The sequence below is a fragment of the Thamnophis sirtalis genome, unplaced genomic scaffold (assembly GCF_051295495.1).
Source record: "Thamnophis sirtalis isolate CommonGarterSnake01/CBP01778 unplaced genomic scaffold, rThaSir2_p1.2 scaffold_4, whole genome shotgun sequence".
In the NCBI taxonomy this organism is placed as follows: Eukaryota; Metazoa; Chordata; class Lepidosauria; order Squamata; family Natricidae; genus Thamnophis; species Thamnophis sirtalis.
In genome coordinates, this window is record NW_028261384.1 from 3,095,583 (window position 1) to 3,118,909 (window position 23,327).

At 47.3% G+C, this 23,327-nt stretch overlaps 1 protein-coding gene across 1 annotated transcript; it reads right to left on the reverse strand.

Annotated features, from left to right (window-relative positions):
- Window positions 1–13,093: 13,093 nt before the first annotated feature.
- Window positions 13,094–21,326, reverse strand: LOC106554355 (uncharacterized). Its single transcript, XM_087711811.1, has 3 exons — window positions 20,873–21,326; window positions 15,641–15,844; window positions 13,094–14,562 (listed from the first exon to the last, which is right to left on the reverse strand). Exons 1-3 carry the CDS (start codon window positions 21,324–21,326, stop codon window positions 13,553–13,555), a joined length of 1,668 nt encoding a protein of 555 aa, XP_087567937.1. The 3' UTR covers window positions 13,094–13,552.
- Between the last annotated feature and the right edge of the window lie 2,001 nt (window positions 21,327–23,327).

A 23,327-nucleotide genomic window follows, 5' to 3' on the forward strand; every position in this document is an offset into this window, starting at 1 on the left:
CTGTCTGTCTGTCTATCTTTCTTTCTATTTATCTTTCTTTCTATCTATGTATCTATCTGATAGATCTATCTATCTTTCTATATCTATCTATCTATCTATCTATCTATCTATCTATCTGATAGATCTATTGATCTATTTTGTTTGTCTGTCTGTCTGTCTATCTATCTATCTATCTATCTATCTATCTATCTATCTATCTATCTATCTATCTATCTATCTATCTATTTATCTGATAGATCTATCTATCTATCTATCCATCCATCCATCCATCCATCCATTTATAAATCTATCTGTGGGCAGTTTACAATTATTACTTGATTTTTTTAAAAAAATATGTATTTATTTGATTTCTATCAGCAAATGACCCTGGGCATCTCACAATTCAAATAAGTTATTAAATTAAATTTCTACACTTTTTCCACCTTTTAATTTTTACTTTACTAAGTTCTTAGGCTGCCTGTCTCCTATAAAGTGACTCTGGGTGGGTTCGAATTCCTGTCAGTCCTTGATTTATGGCCACAATGGAGCTGTAAGCCCAACATTATTAACGTTGCTAAAGGAGGCGGTTATGAATTGGATCTTTCCAAGTCTTATTATAACCACCCAGGTCTTACGTGAACTCCTGTAGTTGTTAAGTTAGACCCATGGTTGTTAAGTGAATCCGGCTTCTGCGTTGAGCTGGCTCGTCGGAAGGTCGCAAAAGGGGATCACCTGACCCAGGGACGTTGCGACCGTCATAAATGTGAGTCAGTTGCCAAGAGTCTTGAATTGCCAAGAGTGACCTTGAGGGATGTTGCAATAGTCCTAAGCAGAGGTCCCCAAATGTGGCCGTGTTCTTATAGACTTCAACTCCCAGAATTCTCCAGCTGGCTGGAGAATTCTGGGAGTTGAAGTCCACAAGTCTTAATGTGGCCAATTTTGGGGACCCGTAGTCGAAAGTGTGAAAAACCTGAGTTCCTTTTTTCAGTGCTGTTATTAGTTCGAACACTCGCTTAATGTTGTAAGTCAAGTCAACCGTTATGCTTTTTATTTTCAGTGTAACTTATTTTTACTCTTAGTTTCACTTTCTTTATTTAAAGCAGTGATGGGCAACCTTTTTGGCGTAGTGTGTCAAAAATCGGCAAAAAATCGAGCATAACTCGCGTTGTGTGTCACTTCGACAAAAACATAATTTTGCCATTTTTTTCTACAATGCCATACATCTCGCTCCATGTCTCTTGAAAGGGTCGGCTACTGCCACTACCACTCCCTTTACTTAACCTTTGTTTTTTATTTTTTGGGTGCTCCATCAGTGGGCCAGTGACAGCAGATAGAATTATAGATAGCCAATGCTAATGGCGCTCACAGTTCCCGTTGGCACTCCGCTGTTCCCTGCTGTGGTGCGGTCGTAACCGACAGGCCCAGGAGTAGACTCTCTGTGCCGGCCTGACTGGAGAGGGGCGCGCACTGTTCCCGCGCTCCTCTCCTGCGGGTCCTCCCTCGCCACGCTGATGACGTGTGTGCGCACGGCACGCACGCCTTACCAGCAGCCCCTGCGCTCAGAAAGGGGCGGCGGCGATACAGTAAGTGAGTGTGGGCGGGGGAGATCACACGTCCCGCCCCCCCCGTTCCTCCAGCACAGATTCTTTCATCCTCGGCGGCCGTGCAGGAGCCGAGGATGAATCGCATGAAATCCTGTGCGTGTCACCCCAAATGGCTACGCGTGTCAGCACTGACACGCGTGTCATAGGTTCGCCATCACTGATTTAAAGTAATTTTATGCCATCCTTGTCTCACTACAAGTTTTTCTGTACAGCTGACTGATTATTACTTTTACATTCTACATTTGGCTTTACTAAAATAAATTATTGAATTAAATTTCTATCCCACCCGTGTTGCCTTAAGTGACTCTGGGCAATACACCATATTTTCCTCCACTTAAGACATCAAGGAAGCCCAACATTTATTTCTCTTGCCAACAAGATGTTGGTTAAGTGAGTCTTGCCTCATTTTACAACCTTTCTGGCCAGGGTTGTTAAGTGAAATAACGCAGTCGTTAAAGTTACTTGATAGGATTGTTAATCTGTTTCCTCCGTTGACAATTTTGCAAAAGAGGATCGTGTGATCCCAGGACGCACTGCCACCGTCATAAATATGAGTCAGGTGCCAAACGTCCCGAGCCAAGGTGGTGCAGTGGTTAAATGCAGCACTGCAGGCTACTTCAGCTGACTGCAGTTCAGCAGTTCGGCTGTTCAAATCCCACTAGGCTCAGGGTTGACTCAGCCTTCCATCCTTCCGAGGTGGGTGAAATGAGGACCCGGATTGTTGTTGGGGGCAATATATGCTGACTCTGTAAACCGCTTAGAGAGGGCTGAAAGCCCTATGAAGCGGTATATAAGTCTAACTGCTATTGCTATTGCTATAATTTGGATCACGTGACTGTAGGATGCCGCAGCGGTCGTTAAGTGGGGGAAACCGGTCACAAGTCCCCTTCCAGTGCTGTTGTAACTTTCAACAAACTGTTGTAAGCCAAGGACGGGAATGATGAAACAGTCACAAATCACTGTTTTTTTTTAGTGGCGTCGTCGTAACTCGAAACGGTCTCTAAGCGAATGGCTGTGATTCGAAGAGTCTCCTTTGGCTTTTGCAGTTTGGAACACGCCGGTTTTGAAAACCCAATAATCTTGTAAATTGTAATAAATTGGGACCAGGCGCTGCTGCGTTCCAAGGTTTCCATAGAAAATTCTGCGGTTTTGTAAATTAACCTTGCAAGGCTGAACGTCAGATTAAGCTGATTTGCTGATTTTTCTCCTTTCCGGGGTTTAGTTCCTTTTCTTTTGTCTTCAGAAGAAGAGGCGGGTGCAAAAGTGGTTGTGACCTGGGAGGAAGGTCGGGGTTTTTTGCATTTGACATTGACAGGATGTCAACAATTCTGGCTGGGGAAATCGAAAGTTTTTCAGCCCCCAGAAAAATTTGCAATTTTGATTAGTTGGGTAAAACGCAAGCAATCTGAGGAACTGGTTGCTTTCCCCCCCTCAAAACAATTTCTTATTTTAAGTGCTTCTCTCAACGCATCGGATCAATTTCCGTGGGGGGGGGGGTCAAGTAGAAATACAGCTAGTCCTCAATTTACGGCCATAATTGAGAGTTGAATTTCCCTTGCGAAGTAAACGAGCTCAATTTCACTGCCTGTTTTGCGACTGTTGTTTAAGTGAATCGCTTGGACCTTAAGCGAATCCGACTGAACTCCTTAGTTGTGTTCATGCTGTGGAGATGCTTTGATGGTCATAAGTGCGAGGACTAGTCCTAAGTCACTTTTCGGCCGCCGAAACTTCGATTCGTGGCTAATCGAATGGTGGTAAGTCAGGGACACTTAAAATTTTGTAATGCCAAGTATAATCGGGCCGGGGCATTCTGGGAGTTGAAGTCCCCACCTCTTCAAAATGCAGTTACTTTAGTCCTCTACTTACAAATCTTCACTGAGTGACTGTTAGGCATCTGTTTCGTTTCTGTGGAAACTTGCACACCCTTTTAAGCCGCATTCACGCAACCAGTTAGAACAGGGGTCCCCAAACTTGGCCACTATGAGACTTGTGGACTTCAACTCCCAGAATTCTCCAGCCGGCATAAAAGAATGAGGCTTGAATTTGCCATCAATGAACCCAACTTTTAGGGTGTGTGCTGTGAACCCTCCTTCGGGCCGCTTTGCAAAGAAGTAAGAGTGAGTGATTTGTTCTGTGCCCTCAACGCGGGTCCCAACTTTTGCATGTGTGAAGAGAATCCCCCCCCCAAGAGTCGTCCCACAGCTGATGACGTTTAAGCCTGATGACTTAAACTTAGATTTGAAGACCAGACCCCGATCCTCTCTTCCTTGCCCCCTCCCCATCCTCGTCCCATCCATCGGGGGGCGAACCGTAGGCTCTTCCACTCTTAGGCCAGCCAGCCAGCCTTTCAGTTAAAGATGGTTCTGCAGTTTCCCCTTCAGTCTCCTCTTCATCGCTCGCATGCAAAGACATTCTTGTTCTTCTTGTGAATACACCCCCCCCTCGGTAGGTTGTAGCTCCTGATGTGTGTGTGTGTGAGACTTCGCTTAATTGTCAGCCCTTCTTCATTGGATAATCAGGAAAGAAAACCACGAGACTCCGTTGATAGAAATCAAGTGTACTTTTACTAATTATAAATGAACAGAAGCGAAGCAAAGCGAAGTCTGATTATTTAGGCGCGGAAGCGAATAATGTATAATTCATTCCCCTCCCCTTGGCATCCCATGTACAGTCCAATCATAATTCTCCCAAGTGTCAGGTGTGAGATAATTTCGAAAGGCATCACCAGGATGGAATGCCGGTGCCGTTGGCCTTGGCGGGAACTCTCCTCCGCAGGCGCAGTAAGGTGGACGGTTCAAACTCCAGAATCTTCCTCCAGCACAACAGTTAGTCCCCTCCCAAATACCATGCCCCCCCTCCCCGTTTCAATGGCAGCCGAAGTAGCAGCAAAGCAGAGGCTGACACACACACCCCCGCCAAAAAGAATTGGGGGGGGGGAACCGACTTGCTTGTTTTTCTCTCCCATGCAATTTTTCTCCTTGGAGGGGTCGATACCGATCACTTTCAACGACGTCGTCGTATACTTCTCGCCGGATGAATGGCGTTTGCTAACCGAAGAACAGCAGCAGCTGTATTGGGAGACCCTGCAGGAAACCTACCAGTCTCTCCTTCTCATTGGTGAGTAGGGGCCTTCTCATTGGTGATATGGGGCTCGGGGTGGCCGGACTGCAGGGGTGAACCGAGGACAGGCTGGCCTATAGAAGCATGAGAGCTGAGTTCAATTCCTGCTCGGCCACAGAGGAGGCTCCTGGGAAGGACGTCCTCTGCCTTGGACCGGCCTACCTGGCAGGGGGGCTGTTGGGGATGAAGAGGGACAGACGAACCACCCCTAAGGAAAAGTGGGGTCTAAACGTAACCAACAAATTATTTAAAGAGCCCGTTGTCTGTCGAGGTGCGATTTTTGAGAGCTTAAACTATAACACTCCCTTATCCCCAGCATTTCTGCTTTCCTAACTGGGAATAAGGGACGTTGGGTGGGAGACATTGGGAGTTAAAGTCTATGCACATTGGCAGGAGAATTCTGGGAAGTGAAGTTCAGGCATGCTAACTGAGGATTTCTGGGAATTGAAGTCCAGAGAGGGGGAATTTTGGGAATTGAAGTCCAGGCATGCTAACTGAGGAATTCTGGGAATTCCAGAGCAGCAGGATTCTGGGAGTTGAAGTCCAGGCATGCTAACTGAGGAATTCTGGGAATTGAAGTCCAGAGAGGGGGAATTCTGGGAGTTGGAGTCTAAGCATGCTGAGGATTTCTGGGAATTGAAGTCCAGGCATGCTAACTGAGGAATTCTGGGAATTCCAGAGCAGCGGGATTCTGGGAGTTGAAGTCCAGGCATGCTAACTGAGGAATTCTGGGAATTGAAGTCCAGAGAGGGGGAATTCTGGGAGTTGAGGTCCAGGAATGCTAACTGAGGATTTCTGGGAATTGAATTGGCTACCTGAGAGACCACCTCCTGCCATTCACCTCCCAACGACCAATAAGATCGCACAGGTTGGGCCTCCTCCAGGTGCCGTCGACCGGACAATGCCAGCTGGTGGCCCCCCGAGGGAGGGCCTTCTCTGTAGATGCACCGGCCCTGTGGAACGATCTACCCGTAGAGATCCGGACCCTTACCACTTTCCCGGCCTTCCGTAAAGTGACCAATACCTGGCTGTTCCGGCAGGCCTGGGGCTGTTGTCTATATCCAGCCCCACTTAGACTGAATGGATGTTCTATTATTTCAATAATTTTATCTTTTCTTAAATTTTTAAAAATGCTTTCATCTTGCTTGTGAGCCGCCCAGAGTCCCAATGGGAGTGGGCGGCATACAAATTTTATTAAACTGAAGCTGAAAAGCAGAGAGAGAGGGGGGATTCTGGGAGTTGAAGTCTAAGCATGCTGAGGATTTCTGGGAATTGAAATCCAGAGCCGCGGGATTCTGGGAGTTGAAGTCTAAGCATGCTGGTTAGAGATTTCTAGGAATTGAAATCCAGGCATGTTGGCTGGAGAATTCTGGGAGCTGAAACTCAGACATGCTGGTGGGGGGGGATTCTAGGAATTTAAGTTGAGACATTGCAGAGACGGGGGGCGGGGGGAGCGCTGGAGCATCTTCTCTGATTAGCGCGTTTCCCTTCAACAAGGATGCCCAATTACCTCCCCAGAAGTCTTCGCCTGGATTGAATATAACGAACGTCTGAATATCCGGATATCGTCGAGACGCCTAGAGGACTCTCCTCCCAATGTCCTTCCTATAGGTAAGTGAAGCCTATGGAGGGGCCGGACAAAAGGTCAGACAACCCCCAGGGATGTTCTTATATTAGCAGTCGTTGCTGCTTCCCTAATTCCATCTTTTCCAATTGACTGCCTTCTGGAGTCCTGAACTACAACTCCCATCATCTCAGTGGAAAGGGGGGGTGTGGAGTTTCAGTGCCCTGCACATATGGAAAATGTTTGCGGTTGAGCCATCCTTCAACGCCCTCGTGGCAATCTGCCTGCTTTGAGAAACGCTCTTTTTTTACTGGAGTGGCAAAATTTAATTAAGCATCCAAAGAGGTTAATCATCACACTCACACACACGCACACACGCCGTGTTTCTTTTGAACCTCTCTCCCTTCTCAGCTCCTGGAGACCCCTCCACGGAGATTTCTATAGTTTTTAAAGAAAGCATATCATTTGCTGTTGCCTTTTTTCAGCACGGTTTTGCTTCCTCAACTTAACCTACGGCAGTGTGATCTCCTGGTGGTCACTTCTCCCTGAATCTAATACCTTTGGTCATACTTTGCTTCTTATAAAATCAGCGGGAATAGGCCGGGTATTTTTTTTTTTTTTTTAACCAAGACTGGACACACTCCCCTTTTCCTCTGTCACAATTACACATTCTCTTTTTCCTCCAGATGACCAGCAATCCCAAATGGACATAGACTGCTCCCCTGAGCAGGTGGGCCCTCTTGAGAGCATCTGTGTAGAAGAGGCCACCTACTGTAGCAAGGTCGAGGGGCATCCTGAACAGCCTTGTGAATCGGCAGCCGAACAGGGAAGCGTATCCAATTCTGGCGGACAGCTACGGGGAGAACCGATGGAGCAGGATCCAGGTGACGCCCGCACAGAGGACGCCCCACAACTGTGCCGCGTGCGGACGGAGTTTCTAACCACCTCCGTGCCTGCTGTGGCGCCAGGAAACTCTGCCGAGCTGCCGCCCCGCGGGATGACAATCCCGCTCCAGCGTAATTTTGCCATGGGTGCAGAACGCTCTGTGGAGGAAATGCGGTTTGCAAAGGCCACTTGTGACGAGAACTGCGCGGACTTGCGCTGGCAGGTTGCGGCGCCAACTCTGTCACAGAGCACAAGGAGGATGCAGGACACTCAGCCGCCTCCCCTGGGAGTCCCCACCCAGGATAAAAAACGCTACTTTTGTGCTTGGTGCAAAGAACCATTCAAACTGCAGATTAATTTGGGAGTGCATTATAGGTATTGTCGTCAGAAGCAAAATCAGTACCCCAGCCTTCTCTTGAAAGCCCTCAAAGCTCCCCTTGGGCAGTTCATGGGCGGGTCAAGCAGCACTGGGGCCTCGGCGGCGTCTCTCCCCCTCCCACAAAAGCCTGCCCCATTCCCGCCGTCCAATGATGGCAGGGGGCCGTTTCATTTCAGACCATGGCAACCTCAAGCCCAACAGAGAATGGTAAAAAGCAAAGACATTTCTGATGCCACCCGGAACGCCGCCGAGACTCCACGCAGTTTGGCGCCGACAAACTGTGCGATGAAGAAGCTGTGCCCCTGTCTGCAATGTGGGGAAAAATTTGTGTACAAGTGGCAACTCTCGGCTCACCTGCAATATTGCAGGAAGAACATGGATGGGAAGAAACAGCTGCCACCAAAGCCCCAGGATGTTGCCGCAAAGGGGCTCGCCTGCTGTGCCAAAATGCCGGAGCCTCGCGCCGAACCGGCTGTGCTTCCGAGCACTTCTAAAGACAAGGCGCTATACCCGTGCGAGAAATGCGGCAAGAATTTAAGCAAGTGCTACATATCCACGCATCAGGCGTTCCACGAGGGACAACGATACAAGTGCCTCTGGTGCGGGAAGATCTTCAACTTCCGGAGTGGGGCAGTGAGGCACAAGAAACAACACTACACGAACGACGAAGACATCAACTGTCCGAAATGCGGGAAGAGAGCTGGCGACCCAGAATGTTTCTGCATGATCAAAAAAATCATCGTCGCTTCCGATTCAGATAGCGGGGAAGAATCCGAGCCGGAGGGACCCAAGTAGCTGTTTGCAAAAGGCAGGCAATTTTAGTATTTGTAAATAGGGGTTTAGAAATCGAGGTGCTACAAACGACTGGTGCGAATTCAAGTGATACAGCAACGGGGGTTTCCGAACGCAACGCCTGCGTCAGAGGGCGCCTGGCTCAGCTGACTGCACATCGGGAGCCCTATGCAAAATATGCTTGCTCCAGATGTTCCGAGAAACGCCTTTTTTGTCAGCCCCTTGACACACACACTGGGGGGAAAAAACCACGTGAATTGTATACACCGCTGTACACCAGGAAGACACTGTTGTGGGCCAGGCCTCTTTTGTGCGGATGGAATGAGGTTGTCTTTTGTTTGTGTCTCACTTGCACTCGGGACCCCCAGGTAGCTTGATACGGGGGCACCGGCTTGAGGATGGATAATAGCCATAATAATGTCCACCAGCAATTTTACTTTTGTGCCTTAGCTGGATCTTCAAAAATTCTGTGACAAATCTGGTACGATATAAAGAACGATGGACGGATCTATTTCACAAATGTCTTAAGACTGAGTTTTTCAACCTGGGTAGCTGTAAGATGGGTGGACTTCAACTCCCAGAATTCCCTTGTCAGCTATGAATCCTGGGAGTTGAGGTCCAGCTGTCTTCCAGTGGCCCCGTTGAGAAATGTTGCTCTAAGAAATCCAAAATCAGGGGCACCAAGGGGGTCTGGGACTGGACTCCAGCACAGATGGACAAAATGACCTCTTTCTTTTTAACCCCAGCCCACCAGAATCCTACTCCTATCCCCTCCCCAAAACCTATAGGACAGGCCTACTTTAAGGTACTCAACATTTTGTAGCTAATTTCGACCGATTACTGTAGTACAGCGCGTAAAAAAGTTGTAAAAATAAAAAGGCGTTTTCATGGCAGACTTCAAAATAATGTTCTTTATTTTGGATGAATTGCAAACGAAGAGAAGAACGTATGTTTGTTCACAGTTGTGGATGAATTTGAAATGCCAACTAATTGTAACGTAGATGTAATTGTCAATAAAAGCATAGATGGAAGTCCTCTCTGCGTGTATGAATTCCAAATTCTAGCAATGTTAGTACAGGAAGTCCTCGACCTGCGACCAAAACGGAGCCCAAAATTTTAATTGCTAAGCCAGACGGTTTGAGTTTTGCCCTATCTTGTGAACTTCGTTTTGTTCATTCATTCATTTATTGAATTTCTAGGCCGCCCAATCCCGAAGGACTCCGGGCGGCTTACAGAAATGAAAAATATTAAAAAAGAATTAAAATAATAAGACACAACAAAATTAAGAAGAAGCACAACATGCACCCATTCAAAGGGGGGGGGGGGGCTGGACCTCAATCACGAGGTCAACAGCCCCAGGCCTGCCAGAAAAGCCAGGTTTTAATAGCTTTACGGGAGGCCATGAGAGTGGGTAGGGCCCGGCTCTCTAGGGGTAGCTCATTCCATAGGGCCGGAGCAGCAACAGAGAAGGCCTACTCCGAGGTGTCACCAGCCGGCATTGTCCCACTGAAGGCACCCGGAGAAGGCCTATCCTGTGCGATCTTATTGGTCTAAGGGAGGTATGTGGCAGAAGACGGTCTCGCAGGTATTCGGGTCCTAGGCCATGTAGGGCTTTACAGGTGATAACCAGCACCTTGAATTGTGCTTGGAGACCGATAGGGAGCCAGTGCAGCTCGCGGAGGATAGGTGTAGTATGGGTGTACCTTGGTACACCCAATATCGCTCACGCGGCTGCATTCTCGACTAATTGTAGTCTCCGAACACTTTTCAGGGGCAGCCCCAAGTAGAGCGCATTAAAGTAATCCAGTCTTGAAATGACGAGGGTCTGAGTGACTGTTTGAAGTGCCTCCTGGTCCAAATAGGGCCGCAACTGGTGCATCAGGCGAACCTGGGCAAAGGCCCCCCCTGGTCACAGCCGACAGGTGATGTTCCAAAGTCAGCTGTGGGTCCAGGAGGACCCCCAAGTTGCGGACCATCTCTGAGGGGAGCAAATTTTCTCCTCCCAGGCTTAAGGACGGACTAGCTGGACTGTCCTTAGGGGGCAACATCCACAGCCATTCGGTCTTGTCAGGATTGAGTGCGAGTTTGTTCGCTCCCATCCAGACCCTAACAGCTTCCAGGCACTGGCACATCACTTCCACCGCTACGCTGAGTTGGCACGGGGCGGACAGATACAACTGAATGTCGTCCGCGTACTGGTGGTATTTAATCCCGTGCCGGCGAATGATCTCACCCAGTGGCTTCATGTAGTTATTAAATAGGAGGGGGGACAAGACCGACCCCTGAGGGGCCTAGGAGTCCTCCGACCAACACTGACTGCGACCTGTCGGAGAGGTAAGAGAATTACCGTAAAACTGTGCCTCCCACTCCCACCTCTTCCAGCTGTCGCAGGATACCATGGTCGATGATATCGAAGGTCACTGAGAGGTCAAGGAGCACAAGGACAGAGGAATGCCCTCTGTCCCTGGCCCGCCAGAGATCATCGGTCAGTGCGACCAAAGCGGTTTCGGTGGAGTAACCAGGCCTGAAACCAGACTGAAAAGGGTCTAAATAATCTGCTTCATCCAAGGTCCGTTGGAGTTGGAGGGCCACCACCTTCTCAACAACCTTCCCTAAAAAAGGGAGGTTGGAGACTGGGCGATAGTTTTTAAAAATAGCTGGGTCCAGAGAAGGCTTCTTGAGGAGGGGTCTCACCACTGCCTCCTTCAGAGGTTGTGGAAAAGATCCCTCCCGCAAGGAGGCGTTTGTAATTCTCTGGAGCCAGCCTCGTGTTACCTCCCTGCTGGTCAAAACCAGCCAGGAGGGGCATGATCCAGTAAACAGGTGGAGGCACTCATTGCTCCCAAGGCCTTGCCACTTCATCAGGAGTGACAAGCTGGGACTCATTCCAGAAAGTCTGAACAAGACCCTCCCTCGGCATCTCTGCTGGTTCTGTCCAAATGGAGTCCAGGCCTGTCCGAATCTGAGCGATTTTGTCTTGCCACCTGGTCCTTGAATTGAGCTTACAGGGCCGGAACGAGGGATCGCTGTGACGTAGCGAGCGCTCCTTCCCCGGGTAATGGCTAGCCCAGTAGCCCCCGTCGTACCTGCCCCTCCCCCGTCGTGACCGGGATGCTCCGGCCCGCCCCCATCCCCGAAGGCCCCTCTCCCTCTCCCATGGCCCACGCTCTTCCTGGCAGGCCGCATCTACCACTCATTCTAGGATGAGTTTTAGTTTTAGTTTAGTTTTATTAAACATTTATAGGCCGCCCTTTTCCCTGAGGGGACTCAGGGCGGCTTACAATAATAGGGGAGGGGAGTGCAGGACAGAAACACAAAAAGAAAATGTGAGTAAAAAATAATTAGCAGTAAAAACACAACATTCATTCAACATTCGGGAGGGGCGAGAGTAGAATCTTATCCCCAGGCCTGACGGGCTAGCCAGATCTTGAGGGCTGTGCGGAAGGCCTGGACGGTGGTGAGGGTGCGGATCTCCACGGGGAGATTGTTCCATAGCGTCGGAGCTGCAACTGAGAAGGCTCTCCTCCGCGTAGTCGCCAGTCGGCACTGACTGGCGGATGGAATTCGGAGGAGGCCTACTCTATGCGATCTGATGGGACGCAGGGAGGTAATCGGCAGAAGGCGGTCTCTCAGGGGGGGGGTAGGCCTGGGCCCCCCTACCACTTCTGCTTATACACTCAGTGGGGGAGGCACCAGGCCGCGCCCTCAGTCCTCTCAGATGCACTCTCCGTCACATACCCCACTGTAGTCCATTAAAACATATAAAAATACAATAGTATAATAAAAAAGATAGTTAAAATTAGGTGGGTTCATTTATCAAACAATCACACTATACACACTCCATACACAAAGGAATTGCGCAGATCTTAAAAAAAAAAAAAACCACTCAAGTGGATTCGTGCAGAAATGGCGGTCGGAAACCAATGATGATGAAACGGAGGGAGAGTTCCACAGTCCCTCTCCCTCTTTTAGGTCCGGAAATGGGGGAAAAAAGGGTGGGGGGGTCACTGTTGTTAAGTGAATCACTGCGGTGACTCTGGATCACTGCAACCGTCGTAAATATGAACCAGTTGCCAAGCGTCCAAATTTTAAATGGTCACTAAGTGAAATGTTTGTATGTCGAGGACTATCTGTATTTGCCCGGCTCCATGACTTTTCTTACAATCGTTTATTTTTTAACCTACAAATGATAGTAATGCCCTAGAATCCTTGAGGTCATTTAGTCTGACCCCACCCAGCTCAGAAATCAAGCGTTTTTTTTGTTAGTTGACAGGCTGAGCTAAGAACTAGCTATCACTATGGAATGGATAACTAGAGAAACGGCATTCATACTTCTCATTCCAGGTGCAGGCAGTCCTCGACTTACGACCATTCATTTAATGACGGTTCAGTTACAGCAGCACTGAAAAGAGTGACTTGGGACTGTTTCTCACGTTGACATCCTCGTGGTCACATAATCAAAATTTGTTAATTAAATGATCCCTGTTTGATTTTATCTTTTTTTTTGGCCATAGTTGTTAAGTGAATTTCAGGTCACTGAGAAAATTGAGATTTCCCCCGTTGAGTTCACTTGTACAAAGGTGGCTGGGAAGATCACAAAATGGCGATCAAAATACCCCAGAAAGCCGCCCCTGTCATAAATACATGCTATTGGTCAAGCTTCTGAATTTTGATCATGTGACCGACCGTGTGGATGGTACAGCAGTCATAAGTGTGAGGACCGGTTGTAACCCACTTTTTTTTCCAATGGAGGAAAAAAGTTCACTAAATGAAGAATTATGAGGGGAAGAATGAACATCTGTAGCGCCAAGTTTTTCTCAAAACACCCATTAAGAATTTATCCTGCTGTGGAGAGACACGGAACGGCAGATCTGTTTGAAGGGACACCTTTATCCACTGACACGCCTATCCATGTGTGCCCACCTATGCCATCTCTTCCCCTGTTTTATTTGACCGAGGTGATATTCACGGTGTCTTCACGGACTCTCGAAGACAAAATTACTAGATGTGCAAAATATGTCACGCTTTGGCAATCTTTGAAATCGGCATACTTTTGGGGTACAACTGACCTTTATTCTCCCTTGACATAGTCCTCAACTTACGGCCACAATTTCCCCAAACTTCCACAGCTACGCAAGAGTGTTAAATGTGCTTTGCCCCATTTTGCGACCTTTCCACCGTTGTTAAATGTCTGTTAACCCTGGGCTTTGCAAGCACTTGCCCCACCTATCAGTTGCTCATCAACAACCTTTTGGGACGAGATGCGGACCCTCGGGGGCGCCCTCTGCCCCGCCGGAAGATACCCTGGGGACCTCTGAGCCCAATACCCCTCTCTCCCCATCCACCATTCAGGAAAGATGCTTCCGCGAGGCACGATTCGGGTTTGCCAGGGTAGAACAGTGGGACATATTCGGATGGCGGCTTGGGAAGCGGCATCTCAGGATTCAGACACAGACAAGGTGAGGTGAACTCCGGGCAGGTTTGTGAAGCTGCCCGTTCCTGCCGCAAACACCGCAACTCATCGCGGATCTCGGTGAGGACAGACAGGAGCTGCAGCTGGAGGTCCCTGTCTCTAGACTGCTCTTGCCGTTGTTGTTCTCGTTCCCCTTGCCACATGGCTAACTCCTGGTGGTAGAGCTGGTCCCACTGGTCTTCCATCTCCATTAAGCGATGGAGGGTGGTCCTGTAAGGATCTCGGCGGTTTTCCCGCGGGCGGGAGCCCCCGATTCCCCGCGGCAAGGAGTGTGAAGGAGATACCTCATCTGCGCAAGGCGATAAAGGAGGCGGAGACTCCTCCATTAGTTCTCCTGTGCCGAGCGGAGATATGGGTGGCTGCCCTTGCTGATTCTCGTACGGCTGCTTCTCCCACGCCGGACCCATCAGTCCCTGTGGGAAGGAGCCGAGATCAGTATTGGGGGGCCTTGACTCTTCTTCCTCTGCCTGGGGTCCCTGGTCAGCACACCCACCATGACCCCACTCAGAGTGACCACCCGCCTGAGTAAGCGTGTCCTCTGGCTCAGATGTGAGCGATCCTTGCAAATTGCAGTGATCGAGAAGCATCGCCTGCTGGTTGGAGAACTCCTGGTTTTCCTCGGCCGAGAACCGTAGATCGAGACCATCATCACCGTCCGGGCCTTCCCCCTCCTCCTCTTCGGAGCTGTAGGAAACCAGGGAGTAATTTCTCACTGGGGGAGACATAGTCGATGTTTCGGGAATCTGGACCTCTGGACCAGAGTCAGCTAGAGGAGAGAAGGAAACAAGGTTGATCGGCAGCTCCCATCCCAGGAGACGGTGAGTTCTAGTCCCACCTTAAGCATGAAAACTGGCTGGGTGACTTTGGGCCAATCACTCTATCTCAGCCAACCTGCCCCACAGGGCTGTTGTTGTGGGGGAAATCAGAGGCGTAAGTTGTGTTGGATTTGTTCACCAAAGGTCATTGTGAAAATAATGAAGGCGATACAGGAATAAATAAACTAAATGTCTCTACTTTGGCCTCATGTTCTCTGAGTGTAGCCTTCAATGATTGCTAAACAAACTGTTGTAAGCCGAGGACTGCCTCTAAGTATGTCATTATACATCACTGTATCAGATACAGTGGGGAGGCCAAGAGAAGAGGGCTGGATCGGGGTGAAATTTAGCAGGTTCTGTTACCGGTTCTGGAGAACCGGTAGCAGAAATGTTGAGTAGTTCAGAGAACCAGCAAATTCCACCTCTGGCTGGCCGCAGTAGTGGGGAGGGAATGGGGATTTTGCAGTGTCCTTCCCCTGCCACGCCCACCAAGCCACACCCACCAAGCCACACCATGCCCATCAAACCACGCCCACAGAAACAATAGTAAAAAAAAAATTGAATTTCACCACTGGGCTGGATCCCAGCAAAGGGCCTGTAATAAGCAGGGGACCGGACTAAAACTCTAACCCTAACCCAAGCCTCATGCCACTAGCGGGCTGCGGCCTATCAGGAACTGGGCCACCTGCATTTGTGCAGCTCCATGCGCACGTGTGGGCAACTGGCGCATACATGCATATACCTGCCCACCGTTCATGCGAGTTGATCTGCACGCAGAGGCGCACCAGACTAACGCTTAGGTGGCCCGGTTTCCATCTCTCCCCCCCCCACCCCTCCCCCAGTCAGATCGCCAAGCCACAAAGATTGGGGACCGCCGGGCTAGATGACCTGTGAGGTCCCCTTCAAACACTATGAAAAGGGCGGCATACAAATAAATTAAACATAAACATAAACATGATCCTAGAACAGCAGCCTCACTTTCGCTGGTGGGACAGTCTAGGCAGCATCCAGTTGCCTTGGAGGACTTACCAGAGCTGCCCTGCTCTTCACCTCTGCTGTAGTCTCCAATTAGTGACGGCTCCGGACTGTGGAGGCTCAGGTGAGGTCCGCCAAACCCCTCCATTTCTGGCTGAGTGGACGGCTCCCCGTTGGAGTTGATATAAATACCGGAGTGGCCGGGTGCAGGCTGCATGGGCCCAAGCTTTGGTTGGGAGGTTACCGGGAAATAAATATCTGTGAAACAAGATCAACAGCTCAGCTGTGTTTGTGATTTTAGGGGTATCCACCATTTCTCTGTCCCCCCACCCCCCGGTTTCCCCACCACCACCGTTATTTTGCAACAACCGCCACATTATTTTTCTCTTGCAAACTTCTCATCCGCCTACAATCTGAGCGTCTTGCAACGCAGGGAGACCTCGACCGTCATCACGAGCAGAATCTCCACAGTTAAGCAAGGCAGTCATTGAGGGAGGCGCACCCAACGTTACACGTCTCTTTCTTTGTCCGTGGTCGTAAAGTGGATCGCTGCATGTGTTAAAGCGAATTGTGCGGTCGTTAAGGGAATCCAGCTTCCTCTATTAGGGTTTGCTGGGTGGAGGCCGGCTGGGAAGGTCGAAAATGGGGATCACGTGATTCCTGGATGATGCAACAAGGGGCAGACCCACCAATGTTATGACGATTTGCTTAGTGACAGTTTTCACTCTCTCTATTCATCTATATCTATCCATCTATCATCTATCTATCTATCTCTATCTATCATCCCTCTATCTGTCTACTCTATCTATCTATCTATCTATCTATCTATCTATCTATCTATCTATCTATCTATCTATCTATCCATCCATCCATCCATCTATCCTATCTAACTCTATCTATCATCTCTCTATCTATCATCTCTCTATCTATCTACTATATCTATCTATCTATCTATCTATCTATCTATCTATCTATCTATCTATCTATCTATCTATCTATCTATCTATCATCTATCTATCTATCTGTATCTCTCTGTATCTATCTATCTATATCTATCTATCTATCTATCTATCTATCTATCTATCTATCTATCATCTATCTAATCTATCTATATCTATCTATCTTCTATATCTATCTATCTTCTATATCTATCTATGTATATGTATGTATGTATGTATCTATCTATCTATCTATCTATCTATCTATCTATCTATCTATGTATCTATCTATCTATCTATCTATATCTATCTATCTATTTATCTATCTATCTGTCCATCTATCATCTATCTATCAATCAATATCTATCTATCTTTCTATCTTTATCTTTCTATCTTTCTATCTATCTTCTATATCTATCTATGTATCTATCTATCTATCTATCTATCTATGTATCTATCTCTCTCTCTCTCTCTCTCTATCTATCTATCTATCTATGTATCATCTATCTATCTATCTATCTATCTATCTATCTATCTATCTATCTATCTATCTATCTATCTATCTTCTATTTATCTATCTGTCCATCTATCATCTATCAATCAATCAATCTCTATCTATCTTTCTATCTATCTATCTTATCTATGTATCTATCTATGTATCTATCTATGTATCTATCTATGTATGTATGTATGTATGTATGTATCTATCTATCTATGTATCTATCTATCATCTCTCTATCTCTCTATCTCTCTATCTCTCTATCTTCTATATCTATCTATCTATCTATCTATCTATCTATCTATCTATCTATCTATCTATCTATCTATCTATATCTATCTATCTATTTATCTATCTATCTGTCCATCTATCATCTATCTATCAATCAATATCTATCTATCTTTCTATCTTTATCTTTCTATCTTTCTATCTATCTTCTATATCTATCTATGTATCTATCTATCTATCTATCTATCTATCTATGTATCTATGTATCTATCTCTCTCTATCTACTATATCTATCTATCTATCTATCTATCTATCTATCTATCTATCTATCTATCTATCTATCTATATCATCTATCTATCTATCTATCTATCTATCTATCTATCTATCTATCTATCTTCTATTTATCTATCTGTCCATCTATCATCTATCAATCAATCAATCTCTATCTATCTTTCTATCTATCTATCTTATCTATGTATCTATCTATGTATCTATCTATCTATGTATCTATCTATCTATCATCTCTCTATCTCTCTATCTCTCTATCTCTCTATCTTCTATATCTATCTATCTATCTATCTATCTATCTATCTATCTATCTATCTATCTATCTATCTATCTATCTATCTATCTATCTATCTATCTATCATCTATCTTCTATATCTATCTACAGGGCGGGGCATAACCTTTTCCTAGGGGGTCACAGCAAGATCGACAGCAGTTTACAACTTCCGCGACACCTCATTTTAAAGCCCATAAAAAACTGAATTGAATGAGCTATTAAATGTTAAATTTGTTTCGGTTGAAACTTTGAGAATGAATTTGGAAACTGTGTTGAAAAATCTGGAAAATCGAACGGAACTGTTTGAAGATTTGTTGTGTTCTTATCCACCTCGTTTGAATGCTGTTCGAAGGGCTAATGGTGGTCATACTGACTATTAAATCGTGTCAATAAACTCAGTTTTTGATGGGCTTTCGAATGGTGTATGAATTATTTGTGTTGTTATTACAAGTGTTGCTGTGACCCCCTAGGAAAAGGTTATGCCCCGCCCTGTATGTATCTATGTATCTATCTATCTATCTATCTATCTATCTATCTATCTATCTATCTATCTATCTATCTATCTATCTATCTATCTATCTATCATCTATCTATCTATCTATCTATCTATCTATCTACCGTATATTTCAGAGTATAAGATGCACCAAGGTTTTGAAGAGGCAAATTTAAAAAAAAAGTTTTTGCACTTTGCAAACCTCCCGAAAACAGCCTGTTTTTCACCAAAACGGGCCCATTTCAAAAAAAAAAAAAGAGAGATGGCATGAATAGCCCTTAGGAGGCTTGTAGAGTGTTCCTGGGAGGGGGGGGGGCAAAAACGAGCAAAAAATGTTTTTTTGTCAAAAAAAAGTGCATTAGGAAGCTTATAGAGTGCTCCTAGGTGCTGGGGGGGGGGAGCAAAATTGAGAAAAAAAACAAGCCCATTTTTTGCTCAATTCTGCCCTCCCCAGCCCCCGAAAGCCTCCTACAAACTATGCACAGCCATTTTAGCAAAGGGGACGAGGTTTCAGGAGGCAAAAAAATGCTGCATTCAGTGTATAAGATGCACTGTCAGCCTCTGCCTTGCTGCTGCTTCGGCTGCCATTGAAGCGGGGAGGGGGGGGCATGGTATTTGGGAGGGGAATCATGATGTGCAGGAGGAAGATTCTAGACGCTGACCTAACCACCTTACTGCGCATGCGGAGGAAGGGAGTTTCCCGCCAAGGTTAGCTGTCCGGCGTTCCATCCTGGTGATGCCTTTTGAAGTTATCTCCCACCTGACAGTTGGGTGCATTATAATTGGACTATGAACGGGGCTTCCAAGGGGAGGGGATTGAACTATACATCATATTATTAGCTTTTCGTGCCTAATTAACCAGACTCAGCTTAGTTTTGCTATTCTTCAATTCAAATGGAATGGTTTCTTTCCTGATTATTAAATTAAGTTGCAGCTGACACGCACCCAGATTTTCAGCCTTTTTTTGAAGGGAAAAATGTGCATCTTATACTCCGAAAAATATGGTCTCTCTCTCCCTCCCTCTATCTATCTATCATCCCTTCCCTCCTATCATCCATCCATCTCTCGTCTATCTATCTGTCTGTCTGTCTGCCTGCCTGCCTATCTATCTCTATCTATCTATCTCTATCCATCCATCTCTCTCTCTTTATCTATCCATTTATCTCTCTATGTCTATCTATCTATCTATCTATCTATCTATCTATCTATCTATCTATCTATCTATCTATCTATCTATCTGTATCTCTCTGTATCTCTCTACCTATCTCTATCTATCTATCTCTCTATCTATCTCTATCTCTCTCTCTCTCTCTCTCTATCTATCTATCTATCATCTATCTATCTGTATCTCTCTCTCTCTCTCTCTATCTATCTGTATCTCTCTATCTCTCTACCTACCTACCTCTCTGTATCTCTCTCTCTCTCTCTATCATCTATCTATCCATCTCTCTCTCTCTCTATCTATCCATCCATCCATCCATCCATCCTTCTCTCTATCCATCCATCCATCTATCATCTCCCTGCCTCCCTCCCTCTCATCTAGTGTTATTCGCATTTAACGACTGTTGCAGCATCCCCAGAGTCAGGTGATCAAAATTCAGATGCTTGGCAACTGGCATGTACTTAAAGACGGTTGCTGTGTCCTGGGGTCACGTGGTCCCTTTGGTGACCATCAGACACGCCAAGTCAGTGGGGAAGCCAGATTCACTTCACAACGACCACTGGACAATTAACAACAAACTGAATAACTGCAGGGATTCATTTAACAACGGTGGCAAGAAAGGTTCCGCAAGGGGACAAAACTCACTTAACCACCGGTCTCATTTGGCAACAACTGTTGGGCTCAATTGCGGTTGTAAGTTGAGGACAACCATCTGCTTATCCCTCTTCGTTCCCTTTTTCACAGCTTTCTGCCTCAGCTAAAATCAAGGAAATGACATTCCCTCCCACTTTTCTTAATTGAAACTGAAACAAAAAGGACTCCCGATATTTCCACACACTTCTCAGGGGTTCTCTCCACCCCCCCCCCCCGAGGCCCAGCAGTTCCCCCTCACTGAAACTGCCTTGGACAGTCACCCCTTGCGGATGCTGTAATCCCTTGGGGGGGGTGGACTAGATGACCTCAGGGAACACTTCCCATTTTCTAGGATTCTCAAAAGCAGTTGCTAGTGGAATGGCTAATCCAGGATGCGGAAGGCATTCACTGCACGAGGATGGGCACTAGAGAGTGACATTGAATATAGGAACTCTGCCAAGGAAGGGGTTAGACTAGATGACCTCAAGGGCCCCTTCAAAGTCGATTTGATTCCTTAACTATCTGGATCCTAGTTTCTCAAGTTTGGCAGCTTGGAGAGGGGAGGACTTCCACTCCCAGGATCCCCAACCAGCCAGGATGTTTTAAGAGGGACGGACTTCCACTCCCAGGATCCCCAACCAGCATGCTTTAACAGGACTTCCACTCCCAGAATCCCCCAGCCCAGATACTGACTGAGAATTCTGGGAGACCTTTCTTATTGTCCTGAAGTGGAGCTCCCAATTTTTAAGGCCCAAATCTTCCCCACTCACCAGGGTCCAGGACGATGTCCGGTTCCGGATCATGGGTGGGCTGAAGGAACGTGGAAGCCACCATCTTCTCCAGGGGTGTCAACCGCTGCCCGTAGGGGGTTCCGGCCGGGGGCTCCCTGGTGGTGATCTTCTTCTTGACATCCAGCCGCAGATCCCGCCATTTGTGCTTCAGGTCGTCAACCGAGCGCTCAGTGTAGCCGAGGAAGTTGACGTGGCTTTGAATTTGGCTCCAGAGCTGCTTGCGGCGTACGGGGTGCGCCCGGAACGTATCCGTGCCGTACAAGGCGCCAAAATACCGGACCACATTCCAGACCAGGGCCTCCGTTTCATCGTTGGAGAAGTTCGCTTTCCGTTTGCGTCCAGGGGCAGCGGCCAGGGATGCCGCGGACGAAGTGGACGGGGAAGGGTCAAACTGGACGCCCCATTGCTCGCTCGCCACGGCTGAGGGAAACATGGAGTCCTGGGCTGAAACGGTTTGCATGGAGGATCGTGAAAATTCAGGTGGAGGAAAGAGTGGGGTGGGGGTTTAAGGCTTGGGTGACCCTGTGGATTCGGCGGTCCGTGCGGTGTTTTCTGATTTGCGGCTGACTAAAGTTGTGGCCCAAGGTTGCGCAGTGTCATCTCGAGGACGTCTAGCAAAAGGTGGAAAGGGGGGGGGGGGAAGGAAAAAGAATGACAAACTTTCAAAAAGATGTTGTCTGCATTGCAAGCCCTCATTTAGTGACCGTTCAAAGTTACAACCGCCCTGAAAAAAGTGATTTTCGAACAGTCGTGCGTACGTTGTAGCTGCCCCGGGTCACACAATCCAGACTCAGGTCCCACGGGGGTCATGGGATCCTTTTTTTGTGGCCTTCCGACTAGCATGGGGGAAAACCGGTGATTCTGATTCACTTAACAACAGTGGCAAAAATGGTTGCAAAACGGGGCAAATCTCGGTTAACAACTGCCTTGCTTAGCCACAGAAATTTCGGCCTGAATCGCAGTCCTATGTCGAGGATTACTTACACATCACTGAGGGGGATGGAAGTTCCTTGCACTCTACATGGGGCTGCCCTTGAAGAGTGTTCAGAGACTAGAGTTGGTTCAGAATGCAGCCGCGCGAGCGATATCGGGTGTACCTCAGTACACCCATGTTACACCTATCCTCCGCGAGCTGCACTGGCTTCCCATCAGTCTCTGAACGCGCTTCAAGGTGCTGGTCGTTACTTTTAAAGCCCTACATGGCTTAGGACCTGGATATCTGCAGGACCGCCTCCTGCCACATACCTCCCAACGACCCATAAGATCTCACAGGCTGGGCCTCCTCCAGGTGCCGTCGACCGGACAATGCCGGCTGGCGACCACTTGGGGGAGAGCCTTTTCTGTAGCTGCTCCGGCTCTGTGGAACGATCTGCCCGCAGAGATCCGGACCCTTCCCACCCTCGCGGCCTTCCAAAAAGCCACCCAAACCTGGTTGTTTCGGCAGGCCTGGTTTTGTTGATCTATAAATTAGGTCCAGCCCCCAGCTAAGCCGAATGTATGTTGTGTTTTTAAACTGTTTTTCGTTTCTCTCCCCTAATTGTTGTTTTTATTTTTTCTCGTATTTGTAAGCCGCCCGGACTCCTCCGGGATTGGGCGGCATAGAAGCTCATTAAATTACGAATTACTGTCCAATCGTAAGTCGAGAACTATCTGTAACTATTAAAAAAAAAATTTCACCCGGGGAACCTAGGAAAAACAATAAATAAATCCTGATTATTTTAGGTCTTAAGTTTCAGCTCCAAGGAAAAGGGTTAAGGCTAGAACTAATAAGCAGGGGGGGGGGGTCAGCCTAGATGACCTCTAGGGTCCCCCCTCTAAAGAGAATTCTAATTGATGGGATCTTGAGAACAATAGTCTAAGGCAGCTGAACAATCTCTGTTAGGGGATGCTCACCTCAGTTATGGGGGGTGGGCTGGGGCGTAATAAGCTTAAAAATTGATGCACAGATAGTTCTTGACTTACAACTATTCATTTAGTGTCCGTTCGAAGGTACAGCACTGAAAAAAATGTGGCTCATGGCTGGTTCTTGTGGCAGCATCCTTTGGTCACATGATTGGCCTCTGCAATCTTCCCACCTGGCTTCTGACAAGCGAACTCAATGGCGGGGATGCTGGATTCATTTAACAGCTGGCTGCATATGATCCACTTAATAACCATAGCAGAAAGTCATAAAACTGGGCAAAGACCAACTTAGCTATCACTTGGCTTAACGATTCCATTGTTTGCTATTAGGACAGTGTTGGGGTTACATAGATTGGAGATGTGTGGACTTCAACTCCCAGAATCCTCTCCCAGCCAGGGGGATTCTGGGAGTTGTGGTCCACACATCTCCCAAAGTGGAGAAACGCTGCATTAGGAACATTTTGGCTCTTTTTTATTCTCCCCAAATCATGAAATTATTTTAATTGTTTGGCTTCTCATTGCAAATTCCAGA

Excerpts from the sequence above, each read along its gene's own strand:
- LOC106554355 (XM_087711811.1), bottom strand. The coding sequence starts at position 21,326 with ATGTTTCCCTCAGCCGTGGCGAGCGAGCAATGGGGCGTCCAGTTTGAC. Across the intron at positions 15,845-20,872 it reads GGACATCGTCCTGGACCCTG|ATATTTATTTCCCGGTAACC; the intron begins GTGAGTGGGGAA and ends CTTGTTTCACAG. Across the intron at positions 14,563-15,640 it reads TGAAGAGCAGGGCAGCTCTG|CTGACTCTGGTCCAGAGGTC; the intron begins GTAAGTCCTCCA and ends TCTCTCCTCTAG.